At 51.5% G+C, this 16,877-nt stretch overlaps 1 protein-coding gene across 7 annotated transcripts in view; it reads left to right on the plus strand.

The window, feature by feature from the left end:
- vav2 (vav 2 guanine nucleotide exchange factor) overlaps positions 1-16,877 on the plus strand; it is a 190,432-nt gene that overhangs the window by 96,306 nt on the left and 77,249 nt on the right. For all 7 annotated transcript variants that reach the window (XR_011956135.1, XM_072566125.1, XM_072566126.1 and 4 more), the window contains 5 exons: positions 6,402-6,460; positions 10,203-10,268; positions 12,554-12,656; positions 14,048-14,146; positions 14,710-14,778. Coding sequence is in view for 6 of the 7 variants with exons in the window: in XM_072566125.1 (XP_072422226.1) it covers positions 6,402-6,460; positions 10,203-10,268; positions 12,554-12,656; positions 14,048-14,146; positions 14,710-14,778 (396 nt within the window). In the remaining variant the exon portion in view is untranslated. The remainder of the gene's footprint in view (positions 1-6,401; positions 6,461-10,202; positions 10,269-12,553; positions 12,657-14,047; positions 14,147-14,709; positions 14,779-16,877) is intronic.

Consider the following 16,877-nt stretch of genomic DNA (forward strand, 5'->3'; position numbering starts at 1 on the left):
GTTGCCTCATTCTGTATAAATACAGATCTCCATGTACAGAGAAACTGTTGGGTCTTTTCTACAGTAATGCCTCTTCTGTAATGTGAGCATTTGACTTCATGATCAACTGACGGGAGACTTGAGAAGAGAAGCAATGGGGGTGGGAAGGCTCCTGAGACACACTTGGTGATAATAAGATGGTCACCTCCTTCATTGCTATGAAGGTGGCATCTCCCTGCCAATGTGGGAAATTGTCCAGGTATGTCCTCTACAGAAAAAGCAGGACAAATGCAATCCAGCCAGTTACTGCTCCATCATTAGTAACATGATAGAAGGTGCGATCAAGCAGCATCTGCTTAGTCACACCCAGTTTGGATTCCCCCCAGGGCCATTCAGTTCCCGACCTCATTCCAGCCTTGGGTCAAACATGGACAAAAGAGCTGAATACCAGAGGGGAAGGGAGAGGGATAGCCTTTGACATCAAGGCTGCATTTGACAGACAATAGCATCAAGGAGCCCGAGCAAAACTGGAGTCAGTGGGAAGCTGAGGCAAACTCTCTGGTGGTTAGTCATACCCAGCAGATACAAAGATATTGTGGTTATTGGAGGTCAGTCATCTCAGCTCCAGGACATCTCTGTGGGAGTTGCTCAGGGTAGTGTCCTAGGCCCAACCATCTTCAGCTGCTTCATCAATGACTTACCCACCATCATAAGGTTAGAAGTGGAGATGTTGACTGATAACTGCACAATGACTGAGATACTGAAGCAGTCTGTGTCCAGATCTTGTTGCATTTGGACAATGTCCAGGTTTGGCCTGACAAATGTCAAGTAACTTCCGTGCCCTGCACATGCCAGGTTATGATCATCACCAATAAGAGGCAATCTTACCACCATCCCGTGACATTCAGTGGTGTTACCATCACTGAATTCCCCACTGTCGATGTCCTGGGGGTTAACATTGACCAGAAACTCCACCAGACTCATCACATAAACACAGCGGCTACAAGAGCAGGTCAGAGGCTGGGAATACTGCAGTTAGTAACTGACCTGCTGACTCCCCAAACTCTGTCCACTATCTCCAAGGCACAAGTCAGGAGTGTGACAGAATACTCCCCACTTGCCTGGGTGGGTGCAGCTCTAACAACACTCTTGAAGCTTGACACCATCCAAGACAAAGCAGCCCTCTTGATTGGCACCACATCCACAAACATCCGCTCCCTCTGCCACGGATTCCTGATGAAGGGCTTTTGCCCGAAACGTCGATTTCGCTGCTCGTTGGATGCTGCCTGAACTGCTGTGCTCTTCCAGCACCACTAATCCAGTATTTGGTTTTCAGCATCTGCAGTCATTGTTTTTACCGTCCAAGACAAAGCAGCCCTCTTGATTGGCACCACATCCACAAACATCCGCTCCCTCTGCCACTGATGCTCACTCGCAGCAGTGTGTGCTATCAACAAGACACACTGCAGAAATTCACCGAAGATCCTCACACAGCACCTTCCAAACCCATGGACACTTCCATCTGGAAGGGCAAGGGGCAGAAGATACAGGGGAACGCCACCCCCTGCAAGTTCCCCTCCAAGCCACTCACCAGCCTGAGTTTGAAATTGCTGTTCCTTCAGTGTCACTGGGTCGAAATCCTGGAATTCCTTCCTAAGGGCATTGTGGGTCAACCCACAGCTGGTAGACTGCAGCGATTCAAGAAGGCAGCTCTCTTCCACCTTCTCAAGCAACGAGAGGCAGACAATAAAAGGCCGGGCCCAGCCAGCGACACCAGGTCCAAAAAATGAATTTAAAATAAGATAATTATCACAATAGGACACCAGGGAGAAAACACCCCCAAGCTCGGAGTTCAGCCTTAATTAGGTTCTTACACCTCACTGTAGAGAGCAGACACCGCTTCATTGGAAGGATGATAACTACAAAAGTGCGGCACTCCCTCAGCGCTGACCCTCCGACAGCGCAGTGCTCCCTCAGCGCTGACTCTCCGACAGCGCCCACTTCCCTAAGCGCTGACCCTCCGACAGTGCCCACTCCCTCAGTGCTGACCTTCTGACAGCGCCCACTCCCTCAGCACTGACCCTCCGACAACTCCCCCTCCCTCAGCGCTGACCCATCGACAGTGCCCACTCCCTCAGCGCTGACCCTCCGACAGTGTGGCACTCTCTCAGCGCTGACCCTCCGACAGTGCCCACTCCCTCAGCACTGACCCTCCGACAATGCGGCACTCCCCTCAGCACTGACCCTCCGACAGTGCCCACTCCCTCAGCACTGACCCTCCGACAGTGTGGCACTCCCTCAGCACTGACCCTCTGACAGTGTGGCACTCCCTCAGCACTGACCCTGTGTGTATCAGCCTATATTCTCAGGATTGTGAAGTGTAATCTGAACCATGAATTTCCAGTGCCTGATCTACTGCATTCTTTGAATTGTGTGTTCACCCACTATGCCCTCAGGAAGGAATTCTAGGATCGTGACTCAGTGACGGTGAAGGAACGGAGATATATTTCCAGGTCTAGATGGCGAGTGGCTTGGAGGGGATCTTGGTATTCCCCTGTATCTGCTGATGAAAGTGATTGTGGGTTTGGAAGGTGCTGCCTACGGATCTGTGATGAATTTCTGTCGTGCATCTTGTTGATAGTACACACTGCTGCTATTGAGTGTCTTTATTGGAGGAGTGGCTCCTTTGTGGTGATGGTGTCTTGCATCATGCACCTGATTGTGCCTGGTAGGTGATGGACAAGACTTGGGGAGTCAGGAGATGAGTGACTCCCTGCTGTATTCCTAGCCTCTGACCTGATCTTGTTACCACTGTGTTTATGGGATGAATCCAGCTCAGTTTTTGGACAATAGTATTCTCCAGGATGTTGATAGTGAGAGATTCAGTGATAGTAACACTGAAAAGCGATGATGGTCAGACTCTGGTTTGAGATGGTTCTGATGCGTTGTGACAGCCAGACCAGATTCCCCATTGATTGAAGGGTGGGGGGTCCAAGCCTGAATATGGACTTCTTCAGTATCTTAGAAATTATTACTGGTATTGAATATTCAGCAGTTATCAGCAAATATCCGCATTTCTGACCTTATGATGGAGGGAAGGTCATTGGTGAAGTAGCTAAAGATGGTTGGGCCGAGGACACTACCCTGAGAAACTCCTGCAGCAATGTCCTGGAGCTGAGATAACTGACCTCCAACAACCAAAACCATCCTGTTTCACCAAGTGTATGACTCGATCCACAGAAGCTACACCCTTCACAGGATTCCAGTTTTGCTTGGATTCCTTGATGTCAGTCTTTGTGAAGTACAGTCATGGTTGTCTCTGATGTGGGATTTGGTTCTTTTGTCTGTCAGGACCAAAACTGTGATGTGGTCTGGATCCAATTGACCGTGGTGGAACCCAAACTGATGAATTGATTGAGTGTGTGGCACAGCTTTCTGATTGTCATTGAAATGGAATGAAGACTGGTTTCTCACTGGTTTGTGTGGTTTTTGCTGAGACCCGACATTGAGGAGACAGTGGCTGGAATTCAAACAGGAGAAGCCAGTGTGACCTTTTCTCCATCTCATTCACGTGAGGAGAGGAGTGGGGAGATCAGGCTGCTGTGCAAGGTGATTATTTCAGCTGCTGCAGCCAGACAGTGGAGTAATAATCCTTTTGTCAGCTGCTAATTCAGTTTAAGCCTGAGTCCAGACACTGCCTTCCAGATTACACTGTTACTCCTGTCACAGTTTCTGCTGGCTGAGTCCTGACGACACTGCACTCTGATCCTGCCAATCGCAGCTTCACCTTTTTACTGACACTGCATGAAGTGTCTGAATTGTGCTCCAGGGCACATGATGTGTGAATGCCAGGGTTGGTGTTTTTGGGCATGAAATGGGGCAATAATTGGGCTCTCTGCTACCAGCAGCCCACAGTTGCCTGTAGTGTCAGGTGAAGGGGTAAATGTAGGGGAATGGGTCTGGGTGGGTTGCTCTTCGGAGGGTCGGTGTGGACTTATGGGCCAAAGGGCCTGTTTCTACACTAAGTAATCTAATCGGGACAACTTTCCATCTCTCAGAAACTGCCAGTTTTATCTTAACTGGATATCTTCACTCCCGCTCCCTGCCCCTTCATGCTGTGCCCACCCTTCTCCCCCCCCCCCCGTCCCCCCAACTCACCATTGCCCAGCAGCATCCCATTCAGCACCCCTCTCACCCCCCCCTCCCCCCCCCCCCCACCCCCCCCCCCCCCCCCCCCCCCCCACACACACACACACACACACACACACACACACACACACACACACACACACACACACACACACACACACACACACACACACTAGCACCACACCAGGAAACCTGGTGAATATCATTGTCTGGCCATTTGCCCCATGTCAGTCTCCCACATTTCCTCCATTGTCTGTCTGTCTGCCTCTCTCTCTGCCTCTCGCTCGCTCTCTCGCCCTCGTCGCTCTCTCTCTCGCTGTCGCTCGCTCTCTCTCTCTCCCTCTCCTCCATTCTCCCGTTAATCCCACTGCTGGTTATCACCCTCCTTCTGTCATCCTCATACTCCTCTTCCAATTCTGCTGCATCTTTCTCTCACCCAACTCCCCCAGGTTTTTCTTCTCCCCTGTCTTCCTCCTTTCTGTTCTATCTCTGTCACTCCCCTCCCAGTATTTCCTTTCTCCATTCCCCTCTCTCTAACAGATGACCAAACCATTACAGTCTGTCCCTGACTAATCTCTTCCCTTTACTCTCTCCATTTGCTGCTATTTTACTGTATGATATTGGGCTGTTTTTTTGCTGATCCTTCACAGCAGAGTCTAAACCTGCAACTGTTCTTGTGATTTCTGTCCAGCTGTGTCTTTCTGTGGTGATTCTGAGTGATGTGACTCTGTTTGTCCTTATATCTCTCAGCTTCTCCTCACCCGCCAACCGGTATCTCTATCTTCATAGCATCTTGTTGAAATTATCCGGCCTTCTATCTGGGTTTCACCATTTAGACCTGGAGAGGGAGTGAGACGCTGTCCATTCTGCCCAGCAGCACCTTCAAGTCGAAGTTCCTCAATGTGGTTATTTCCCTTCTTACCATTTCCCTGCAATGTCCCCATAATCCTTGCTTCCTTTACTGATTGAAGATCTATCTAACTGAACCTTGGTAACACAGCATTCACAGCCCACTGTTGGTGCTAGACAGAGTCACTACACTCTGAGAGAAGAAATTCTTCCTCATCTGTTTTAAATGGGCAACTACTTACTCTAGAGATTCTGTCCTGTGGTCTGAGACACCTTCAACATGTACCCTGTCAAGCTCCTGAAGAATCTTTATATGTTTCAATAAGGTCACCTCTAATTCTACTAAACAGTGAGTACAACCCCATAAACTGTACCTTTCCTCATAACACTGTCCCTCCATACCTGGGATCAGCTCATCAAACCTTTTCCCGACAACCCCTAGCTGTTGCCTGACTAATGCTTTTTATAGTTTTCACAGGAATTCCCTATTTTTATACTTCATTCTCTTTGAAATAAACGACAGTATTCTATTTGTCTTCCTTATTACCCACTGAATTTGAATGCTAGATTTTTTTGCGATTTACATACAACTGTCCCAAATTAATGCAATGTTTTGTAGTCTTTCTGCATTTTAATAAAATATGGCTCCTGCAAACCTACCTCTAAGCAAGCTTTTTGTCTCCTGTTCCATGTATCTCTTTTGGTGTCCTTACACAAAACAATATTTCAAAACTTCCTGGGAAGGTAGATGTTACTGACACTATAAGAATGCAGAATGTTGTTATGTGCAGTGTTATGTGTTGTTATTTGTAAGAATTACAAAGCAGTGTGAACTTTATCCCAGCTCCCTGACAAAGCAGATGATCATTCAAAGAGCAGGCAGGCAGGCACTATCCCTTGGGCCTAATCAGGAATATAGGCTTCGGGGGGAACATGAGGGGAGGAGGAGAGGGTCAGGGTCAGGGTCAGGGTCAGGGTCAGGGTTAAGGTTAGGGTTATAGGCTCAGGGTCAGGGTTAGGGTAAGGTTAGGATAATAGGGTCAGGGTTAGGCCATAGAGGGACAGAGGGATGGTGAACACAGGAAACTGTAGAGAGGGAATGACAGACAGGAGAGCCCAGAGTCTTACAGTTGAGGTGATTCCAGCTCCCCACACACACGTTCTCATCAAATGACACCTTTGTTTATTGTACCCAGTACACGTGAGTCTGACAAGTTGTGACCAGGATGATGCTGGGCTGTGGATGGGACGACCCCCCCCATCCCTCAATCAATGGGAAATCTGGTCTGGCTGTGAAAAGGAATCAGGGGTCTGGCTGAGATTGGAGACACTCCCCAACTCCCCGTCACATTCAGCTGTTGGAGAGGATTCTGGGGGTTCTATAACGTGGCTCTCACTTTAACCCCTCTGGTTTCTCTCTGTAGGTTATCTCTGCTATCTCCAGAATCTCCCATCATGCTGCTGTCCAGGGCAAAGGCATCAGGTAACCACGACAATGCATTCCATTCCCTTTGCATGAATTATCTGAATATTTAAAGCACTATTTCTGCTTGCTGTATTTTCAATCAATAACAGTTGTAAATATCAGCCTCCAGGAGGTTTGCCTATACTGCCTGTGCCAGTGTGAGTGAGGTGATTATTCTGATAATGAGAGTGAAATCACTCCACAGAGAAACCCTTTATTTATATGTATGCAGTACATGGGCTCTGACCTGATGAAGGGCTCCGGCCCGAAATATCGACTCTCCTGCTGCTCGGATGCTGCCTGACCTGCTGTACTTTTCCAGCACCGCACTCTCGACTCTGATCTCCAGCATCTGCAGTCCTCACTTTCACCTATGGCCTCTGACCAGCCAGCTCAGAGCCAGTCCATAGAGTGAGGAGACCTTCTGACTCTATGTTTACCTCTGTCAGCCAGGGCTCCCTGAATGGGTTGGGTTAACAACTCAAGGATCTTACACTCAATGTAATCCACCTGGCCCTCATTCCAATCACTGCAGTGAGAGGTGCAGATGATGTATAACTCTCTACCTCTACTGACGCAGCAACATAACAGATCTGAGTGTGTGGGACTGCAAGTATTTTTAGATACCTTACAACCTGGTTTTATCAGCAAGGCTGGGTATAGGAGTATTTATTCCTTCATTGGAGTCGTTGATAGATTTGCTGCACAATTCATATCTAGAGGGACATTGTACAACCAGAAAACGTTTCCAACTCCCCAGTCTCTATCTCCGGTTAATCCTTGATGCCCCACCCTTCCAACTCTTTGTTTTCTCACATTTACCAAAGTCACTCCTCGTGTAAAATGATATCCAATGTCTTCTGGAAATCCAAGCAGACAACAGTCAAAGACACCCACTTGTTATTAACTTTGTCAAAATATTCAACTTGATTAGTCACAAAGACACATCTTTAACAAAGGCGTGTTGGATACTTCTAATTTAGTTATCTTTTGTTTGAGGACAGAAAATGGAAAGATTGCAGAGTGACAGTTTGATCAATACATTCAGATTAGATTCGATTCCCTACAGTGTGGAAACAGGCTCTTCGGCCCATCAAGTCCACACTGACCCTCCGAAGAGTAACCCACCCAGACCCATTTCACTCCGACTAATACACCTAACACTGTGGGAAATTTAGCATGGCCAATTCACCTGACCCGCACATCTTTGGACTGAGGGAGGAAACTGGAGAACCTGGAGGAAACCCACGCAGACACGGGGAGAATGTGCAAACTCCACACAGACAGTCACCCGAGGCGGGAATGGAACCCAGGTCCCTGGTGCTGTGAGGCAGCAATGCTAGCCACCTGAGTCACCATGCTGCCCCTTGCTGTAAGTTAAGGCATTGAGGGAGATTGGTCCCTCGGTCTAGGGCTGAGGGGGATCAGTCCCTCGGTCTAGCACTGAGGGAGATTGGTCCCTTGGTCTACCGCTGAGGGCGTTTGGTCCCTCGGTCTAGCGCTGAGGGGGATCGGTCTCTCAGCGGTCCAGCACTTTGTAACAGTAATGCCCAGGGTGAGGGTCAGCTCCTGTTGCTAGGAACGATCAGTGTGAGTCTGTTACATTGACTGAACTTGTCGATAACATGACCATACTCTCAATCCAAAATTAGAGTCTATCAGCTGTCATATTCTCTAAGATAGGAAGAAAGGGACAGGCTTTGCAGAAATTTACATTGTTCAGGGCACACTGTGTTGTAGAATCTGGCAATACTGTTCCACTGTTACCAGCGAGTAAGAAGGAGGGAAATCAAACCTTAGTTAGAGTAACAAAGTGCTATACAGGACTTAGATTGTCAAAGGGTCAGTGCTGAGGGAGTGGGCACTGTCACAGGGTCAGTGCTGAGGGAGTGGGCACTGTCACAGGGTCAGTGCTGAGGGAGTGGGCACTGTCACAGGGTCAGTGCTGAGGGAGTGGGCACTGTCACAGGGTCAGTGCTGAGGGAGTGCCGCACTGTCGGAGGGTCGGTGCTGAGGGAGTGCCGCACTATCGGAGGGTCGGTGCTGAGGGAGTGCCGCGCTGTCACAGGGTCAGTGCTGAGGGAGTGCCGCGCTGTCACAGGGTCAGTGCTGAGGGAGTGCCGCGCTGTCACAGGGTCAGTGCTGAGGGAGTGCCGCGCTGTCACAGGGTCAGTGCTGAGGGAGCGCCGCGCTGTCACAGGGTCAGTGCTGAGGGAGCGCCGCGCTGTCACAGGGTCAGTGCTGAGGGAGTGCCGCGCTGTCACAGGGTCAGTGCTGAGGGAGTGCCGCACTGTCGGAGGGTCGGTGCTGAGGGAGTGCCGCACTGTCGGAGGGTTGGTACTGAGGGAGTGCCGCACTGTCACAGGGTCAGTGCTGAGGGAGTGGGCACTGTCGGAGGGTCAGTGCTGAGAGAATGCCGCGCTGTCACAGGGTCAGTGCTGAGGGAGTGCCGCGCTGTCACAGGGTCAGTGCTGAGGGAGTGCCGCGCTGTCACAGGGTCAGTGCTGAGGGAGTGCCGCGCTGTCACAGGGTCAGTGCTGAGGGAGTGCCGCACTATCGGAGGGTCAGTGCTGAGGGAGTGCCGCACTGTCAGTGGGTCAGTGTGTTGAATATTGCTGATGACCGCTCTCTAACATTGCTTGGCTGGGAATTCCTTGATGTAGGTTTGGTGCTTTTACAGCTGATGATGGTAGTGCTCGTTTCCATATTCTAGGAGCAGGATTGGAACATTCAGACTCTGCTCCACCATTCAAGAATCTGGTATGATCATAACTTCAAAACCACATTCATTAACAATCCTCAAGACTCTGCTGCTGTCACCTTTTCCTGCTGCTGATTGTCTGGCTTAGGAGCCTCACCTCACCTATTCATCATCTTCATTTAGAGTCAAAACAGTCATCAAGGTGTACAGCATGGAAACAGACCCTTCAGTCCAGCTCATCCACGCCGACCAGACATCCCAATCTAATGTAGTCCCATTTGCCGGCACTTGGCCCATATCCCTCAAACTCTTCCTATTCATATACCCATTCAAATGCCTCTCAAATGTTGCAATTGTACCAGCCTCCACCACATCGTCTGGTTGCTCATTCCATACACGTACCACCATCTGTGTGAAAAAGTTGCCCCTTAGATCTCTTTTATATCTTTCCCCTCTCACCCTAAACCTATGCCTTCTAGTTCTGGACTCCCCCACCCCAAGGAAAAGACTTTGCCTATTTATAGTATCCATGCCCCTCATGATTTTATAAACCTCTAAAAGGTCCTCCCTCAGCTTCCGATGCTCCAGGGAAAACAGCCCCAGCCTGTTCAACCTCTCCCTGTAGCTCAGATCCTCCAACCCTGGCAACATCCTTGTAAATCTTTTCTGAACCCTTTCAAGTTTCACAACATTTTTCCAATAGGAAGGAGACCAGAATTGCATGCCATATTCCAACAGTGGCCTAACCAATGTCCTGTACAGCTGCAACATAACCTCCCAACTCCTGTACTCAATACTCTGACTAATAAAGGAAAGCATACCAAACGTTACCTGCACTTCAAGGTCCTTTTTTGGGCTGTGTGTACAGAGTGTATACATAGTCTGTGCAAACACTGTGTGCAGCTTGTCTTGTATGTATGAGAAGCCACACGATGCTCTTGTGTTTTTCTGTTTGAAGGTTTTCTAAGCCAGGCTGATTAATCTGAAACATTTTCATGGAAGGATGTGTTAGATTGATGTTTGAGTTTGTAACGGTGTTGATTTGTCCATGTTTCTCAGGCCCTTTCCTTCAGAGGAGACTGCAGTGGACGATGATGTTTATCGCAGCCTGGAGGAACTTGCAGAGTGAGTCTCAGTATGAATGTTATCCTTTACCCAAGATATCCTTTCAGATGATCAGTGTACAACAGGAAAGGAGGAGCACATGAGGGCAGGGACTGGAAGGATCAAGCTGTCAGGTTAAATCTCACACCGGTGTAAAGGGTCTGAGTTATTGAAATACTCTGAAGATAAGCACTCAGCTTTACCAGACTGGTCAATGGCATCGACTCACTGTAGACCCACAGTTCCTAAATTTGCCAAGGGACCAGTTATCAAACAGCTACTCTGTTCCCCAGTGAGAGTCGGTGTGTGTGGGAGCTGTACCCCAGTGAGAGTCAGTGTGTGTGGGAGCTGTACCCCAGTGAGAGTCAGTGTGTGTGGGAGCTGTACCCCAGTGAGAGTCAGTGTGTGTGGGAGCTGTACCCAATTTATTGCCTGTACCTAATTGCCCAGAGGGTGGTTTAGCATCAACTGCGTTGTCACATGTAGGCTAGACCAGCTAAGACAACACTTTCCTTTCCTAAAGGATATTAGTGTACCTGACTGGTTTTTTCGACAATGATCGTTTCATGGTTGACATTAAATAATGTAAAGATGATAGTAAACAGCCAATCATGATTCTCTTTGATGTTTTGACTGTTTCCAAGAAATCACAAGATAAAGTCTCCTCAACCCAAAAATGTCCAAGCGGTTCAATGTTCCAGTTTTTCATAATCCATAGATATAGACGTATTCACCACTGACCCTCTGACAGTGCAGCACTCCCTCAGCGCTGACCCTCCGACAGTGCGGTACTCCCTCAGCACTGACCCTCCGACAGTGTGGCGCTCCCTCAGCGCTGACCCTCCGACAGTGCGGTACTCCCTCAGCGCTGACCCTCCGACAGTGCGGTACTCCCTCAGCGCTGACCCTCCGACAGTGCGGTACTCCCTCAGCGCTGACCCTCCGACAGTGCGGTACTCCCTCAGCGCTGACCCTCCGACAGTGCGGTACTCCCTCAGCACTGACCCTCCGACAGTGTGGCGCTCCCTCAGCGCTGACTCTCCGACAGTGTGGCACTCCCTCAGAGCTGACCCTCCGACAGTGCGGCACTCCCTCAGAGCTGACCCTCCGACAGTGCGGCACTCCCTCAGCGCTGACCCTCCGACAGTGCGGTACTCCCTCAGCGCTGACCCTCCGACAGTGCGGTACTCCCTCAGCGCTGACCCTCCGACAGTGCGGTACTCCCTCAGCGCTGACCCTCCGACAGTGCGGTACTCCCTCAGCGCTGACCCTCTGACAGTGTGGCGCTCCCTCAGCGCTGACTCTCCGACAGTGCGGCACTCCCTCAGAGCTGACCCTCCGACAGTGTGGCGCTCCCTCAGCGCTGACCCTCCGACAGTGTGGCACTCCCTCAGAGCTGACCCTCCGACAGTGTGGCGCTCCCTCAGCGCTGACCCTCCGACAGTGTGGCACTCCCTCAGAGCTGACCCTCCGACAGTGCGGCACTCCCTCAGAGCTGACCCTCCGACAGTGCGGCACTCCCTCAGCGCTGACCCTCCGACAGTGCGGTACTCCCTCAGCGCTGACCCTCCGACAGTGCGGTACTCCCTCAGCGCTGACCCTCCGACAGTGCGGTACTCCCTCAGCGCTGACCCTCCGACAGTGCGGTACTCCCTCAGCGCTGACCCTCCGACAGTGTGGCGCTCCCTCAGCGCTGACTCTCCGACAGTGCGGCACTCCCTCAGAGCTGACCCTCCGACAGTGCGGTACTCCCTCAGCGCTGACCCTCCGACAGTGTGGCGCTCCCTCAGCGCTGACTCTCCGACAGTGCGGCACTCCCTCAGCGCTGACTCTCCGACAGTGTGGCGCTCCCTCAGCGCTGACTCTCCGACAGTGTGGCACTCCCTCAGCGCTGACTCTCCGACAGTGTGGCGCTCCCTCAGCGCTGACCCTCCGACAGTGCGGCACTCCCTCAGCGCTGACTCTCCGACAGTGTGGCACTCCCTCAGCGCTGACTCTCCGATGGTGCAGGGCCTGTCTCTGAAATCCCTTTCACCTCACATTATCCCAGACTCCTTGTGTATTGCATTGGGTGCTCACATCAAACAGCATGGTGCCTCCTTTCGTGCACCTCCCTGTGTTTCTTGGACCACCTCCACTCCCATGACCCCTCTGTGATCCCAGAGTCCCCCACCATGATCTCTGATTTTCCCCCCCCTTTTTTTCCCGTGCTCTCTGATCCATCCCCGTGCCGTGATCTTGGACATTTCCTCCAGTCTCTGGTGATTTTGGTCTTCATGTTTTGGATGTGTTTTTTTTTCTCCTAGTGAACATGATGTTGGAGATGATATCTATGACTGTGTCCCATGTGAGAGCGATGGTGATGATATTTACGAGGACATCATCAAGGTGGAAGTTCGCCAACCCATGGTAAACATAGAGACTGCTGCACTGCCCACACAGTTACCCGGTCACCCAGAGCAGCTAGTGTCTCATATTCATAGCCCAGAGTATTTACCTGGAGCCCCTGGGGGTCGCAGGGGTGGAGGCAGTGGTCACTGTACCCTGGCACTCTTATTGGATCTCTGCACCTTCTGCCATCTCTCCTGCCCTCCATCTCCTCCTGTCCTCTGTGAAGTAAAGTTCGGTTTTCTGGTCTTGCTTGGCGTTTGAGAAAGATTTAAACGGTGGTGAAAGTGTGTAATTTCCGGGACAAAGGATTGCACGGCTCTGTGTCTATTTGCTTTGAGATAGGGAGGCTCTGGGATGAACTGTGTTTCTGCTTCGATTTTACTGAAACCTCTTTGATTTTTCGATGCTGCAGGTCAGGTACATGCAGGTAAGACACACAATCGGTCTCCCCTGACCAATCCCCTGCTCGTTCCATACTCCCCATGGATCCTCATTTCTTAAAACATTACATTGAAATTTAGAGTTTGCTTCATTACAGAAATGTTGCATTGAATTGGAAATAAGTCTGGGTACATTGGTCAGCGACATCACTCAGGGCTGTCTCCTCCAGCCTGGTGCCATCTGCCCCTCACTTCCTCACCACCTCCTCACCTACCCCCACCAATTGGTCGTCTTTCCACGGACACTCCCTATCTCCACACACCCCCCCCCCCTCTCCCTTACCACCTCCATCCACTCCTAACCCCCCTCATCACGCAGCCCCTCCATACATACTCCTCACCCCCCGTCTCCTCACTCCCCCGTCTCCTTGCCCCTCCCTGAGTCCTCGCCCCCCCCCCGTCTCCACACCCTCCCCCGGCTTCTCACCCACCCGCCCCCCGTGTCCTCGCCCCCACCCCCCCGCGTCTCCTTACCTCCCCCATCTCCTCACTCCCCCGTCTCCTCGTGTGCTCCCCCCCCCCCCCCCCCCCACCCGGGTCCTCGTTACCCCCCCCGTCTCCTCACTCCCCCCATCTCCTCGACTCCCCCGAGTCCTTGTCCCACCCATGTCCTTGTAACCCCCCCACCCACCGTCAGCTTCCCACCCCCGTCTCTTTGCCCCCCCCCCCCCCCCCCCCGTCTCCTCACATACCCTGTTTCCTCCCCCCCCCCCCCCCCCGTCTCCTTGATTCCCCCCTCGGTATCCTCGCCCCCACCCCCCCCCCCCCCCCCCCCCCCACCCGTGTCCTCGCCCCCTCCCCGTGTCCTTGCACCCCCCTTGTCCTCACTCCCCCCGTCACCTCACCCCCCCCCGCTCACCTCACACCTACCCCCCCCCCCAATCCTTGCCCACAGTTTCCTTGACCCTCTCCTCCTTTGTGTTTGCTTGTTCTCACTGCCAGTAATTTGTTGTTGTTTTTATTTAACAGAAGTTGGGGATGACTGAGGACGATAAGAGGAACTGCTGCCTTCTCGAGATCCAAGAGACTGAGGCCAAGTATTACAAAACCCTTGAAGACATTGAGAAAGTAAGTGTCAGCCACCAATTCATTTATAAACCCCTAGACAATGAAACAATAATCCTACTGCTCTGACAGTGCGGCGCTCCCTCAGCGCTGACCCTCCGACAGTGCGGCGCTCCCTCAGCGCTGACCCTCCAACAGTGCGGCACTCCCTCAGCACTGACCCTCCGACAGTGCGGCACTCCCTCAGCACTGACCCTCCGACAGTGCGGCACTCCCTCAGCACTGACCCTCCGACAGTGCGGCACTCCCTCAGCACTGACCCTCCGACAGTGCAGCACTCCCTCAGCGCTACAGTGGGGTTTTCAGCCTGGGTTACGGTCTCTGGCTTGAATCCAGAAGCTGCCTGCTCATAATGTGGCGTGCCTGTTGCTGTTGACACAGTCGGTGCTGGTCTTGGTGAAGCTGATGTGGGTGTTATTGGTGTTGGTTTTTGTGGATTTGGAAGGAGAGAGTTTGCAGTGTTTGTTCAGGGGCTAACGGCCTGTTGTCTGGGAGATTGGGTTAGTGTAAATTCTTTCCCCTTGCCTCTTGTTGTGTGAGTCACTTTGTTTGTGTGCCTATTGCAGAATTACATGATCCCATTAAAGGCTGTCCTCACTCCCCAAGAAATGGAGGCTGTGTTCATCAACCTTGAGGTACACGATTCCTGTTTTATTTCTTCAAGTCTGACTTTCTCCTGTTTTAAATCAGTCACAAAACCAGTGGGTATGGAAATGGTAGTTATTAGATTAGATTCCCTACAGTATGGAAACAAGCCCTTTGGCCCAACAAGTCCACACTGACCCTCCGAAGAGTAACATGCCCAGACCCATTCCCCTACCCTATATTTACCCCTGACTAATGCACCTAACACTATGGGCAATTTACCACGGCCATTTAACCTGACCTTTACATTTTTGTACTGTGGGAGGAAACCGGAGCACCCAGAGGAAACCCACACAGACACGGGGAGAACGTGCAAACTCCACACAGACAGTCACCCGAGGCTGGAATCGAACCTGGGTCCCTGGCGCTGTGTGGCAGCAGTGCTAACCACTGACCCACCGTGTTAATATTACTGGGGGAGCAATGCAGAGATGTACTTCAAATACCACCACAGTAGCTGGGAAAATTAAAATTCCATTTATTCAATAATTGGTGTGAGTTTATTCCATGAGTTGGTGAGAGCAGGGTGTTGTATGGCACTGACAGTGAGGGTTGAACCCTCCCCTTGGCTATGGTAGTTGAGGGGGTTGCAGCTTCCATGTGCCTCTGGGCTGTATAACCAGCGATCACTCTCTCCAATGAAACGAAGTATTTGACCTTTGTGAAGCAACCACGTTGTTGTGGAACATCCCTAGTCTACATGTAGTTAGGTCTACACTCCTAACTGCCCTCTGACCTGACCCAACAAGATGCTTATTTTGACTTGGAGAAGATGACTTCACAGCACCTTCTCAAGAACAGTTAGGGATCCTAGCCATCAAAGTGCACAGCCTGTGAATGAATAAAAATCAATAGTCTAGTCTTTAGATTCCCCTTATGTGAGGAAGGATGGTCTGATGATGCAGGGAGTGCAATAAAACTTCACAACACTGACCCCTGGGGTACCAGGACTGACATAGGAAGAGAGACTGAATCGGTTAGGACTGTGTTCGCTGGGGAATAAAGGGGAATCTTACAGAAATATATAAAATTGTAGCAGCACTAGACAACTGAAATGCAGCAAGGATGTTCCTGACAACCAGGGAATCCAGAACCAGGTCGGCCATTTCAGACTGAGATGAGGAGAAATGTCTTCACCCTCAGGAATCCTCAGTGGGGACCCTCAGGAATCCTCAGTGGGGACCCTCAGGAATCCTCAGTGGGGACCCTCAGGAATCCTCAGTGGGGACGCTCAGGAATCCTCAGTGGGGACCCTCAGGAATCCTCAGTGGGGACGCTCAGGAATCCTCAGTGGGGACGCTCAGGAATCCTCAGTGGGGACGCTCAGGAATCCTCAGTGGGGACGCTCAGGAATCCTCAGTGGGGACGCTCAGGAATCCTCAGTGGGGACCCTCAGGAATCCTCAGTGGGGACCCTCAGGAATCCTCAGTGGGGACCCTCAGGAATCCTCAGTGGGGACGCTCAGGAATCCTCAGTGGGGACCCTCAGGAATCCTCAGTGGGGACCCTCAGGAATCCTCAGTGGGGACCCTCAGGAATCCTCAGTGGGGACCCTCAGGAATCCTCAGTGGGGACCCTCAGGAATCCTCAGTGGGGACCCTCAGGAATCCTCAGTGGGGACCCTCAGGAATCCTCAGTGGGGACCCTCAGGAATCCTCAGTGGGGACGCTCAGGAATCCTCAGTGGGGACCCTCAGGAATCCTCAGTGGGGACCCTCAGGAATCCTCAGTGGGGACGCTCAGGAATCCTCAGTGGGGACCCTCAGGAATCCTCAGTGGGGACGCTCAGGAATCCTCAGTGGGGACGCTCAGGAATCCTCAGTGGGGACGCTCAGGAATCCTCAGTGGGGACGCTCAGGAATCCTCTGCCATAGAAAGTGGTTGAGGCTAAAACAATACTTTAAAAGGAGTTAGGTATGTTTCCTGGGCCAAAGGGATGAAAGGGAATGGGGAGAAAGCAGGAACAGGAGACTGATTTGGATGATCAGCCACGATCAGATTGAATGATGGAGCAGACTCAATGGGCTGAAGGGCCTACTGCTGCTCCTTGTTTCTTGTTCGGTGAGCTGAGCTGGAGCGAGGCTTTGCTGA

The sequence above is a fragment of the Chiloscyllium punctatum genome, chromosome 49 (assembly GCF_047496795.1).
Source record: "Chiloscyllium punctatum isolate Juve2018m chromosome 49, sChiPun1.3, whole genome shotgun sequence".
Taxonomy (NCBI): domain Eukaryota; kingdom Metazoa; phylum Chordata; class Chondrichthyes; order Orectolobiformes; family Hemiscylliidae; genus Chiloscyllium; species Chiloscyllium punctatum.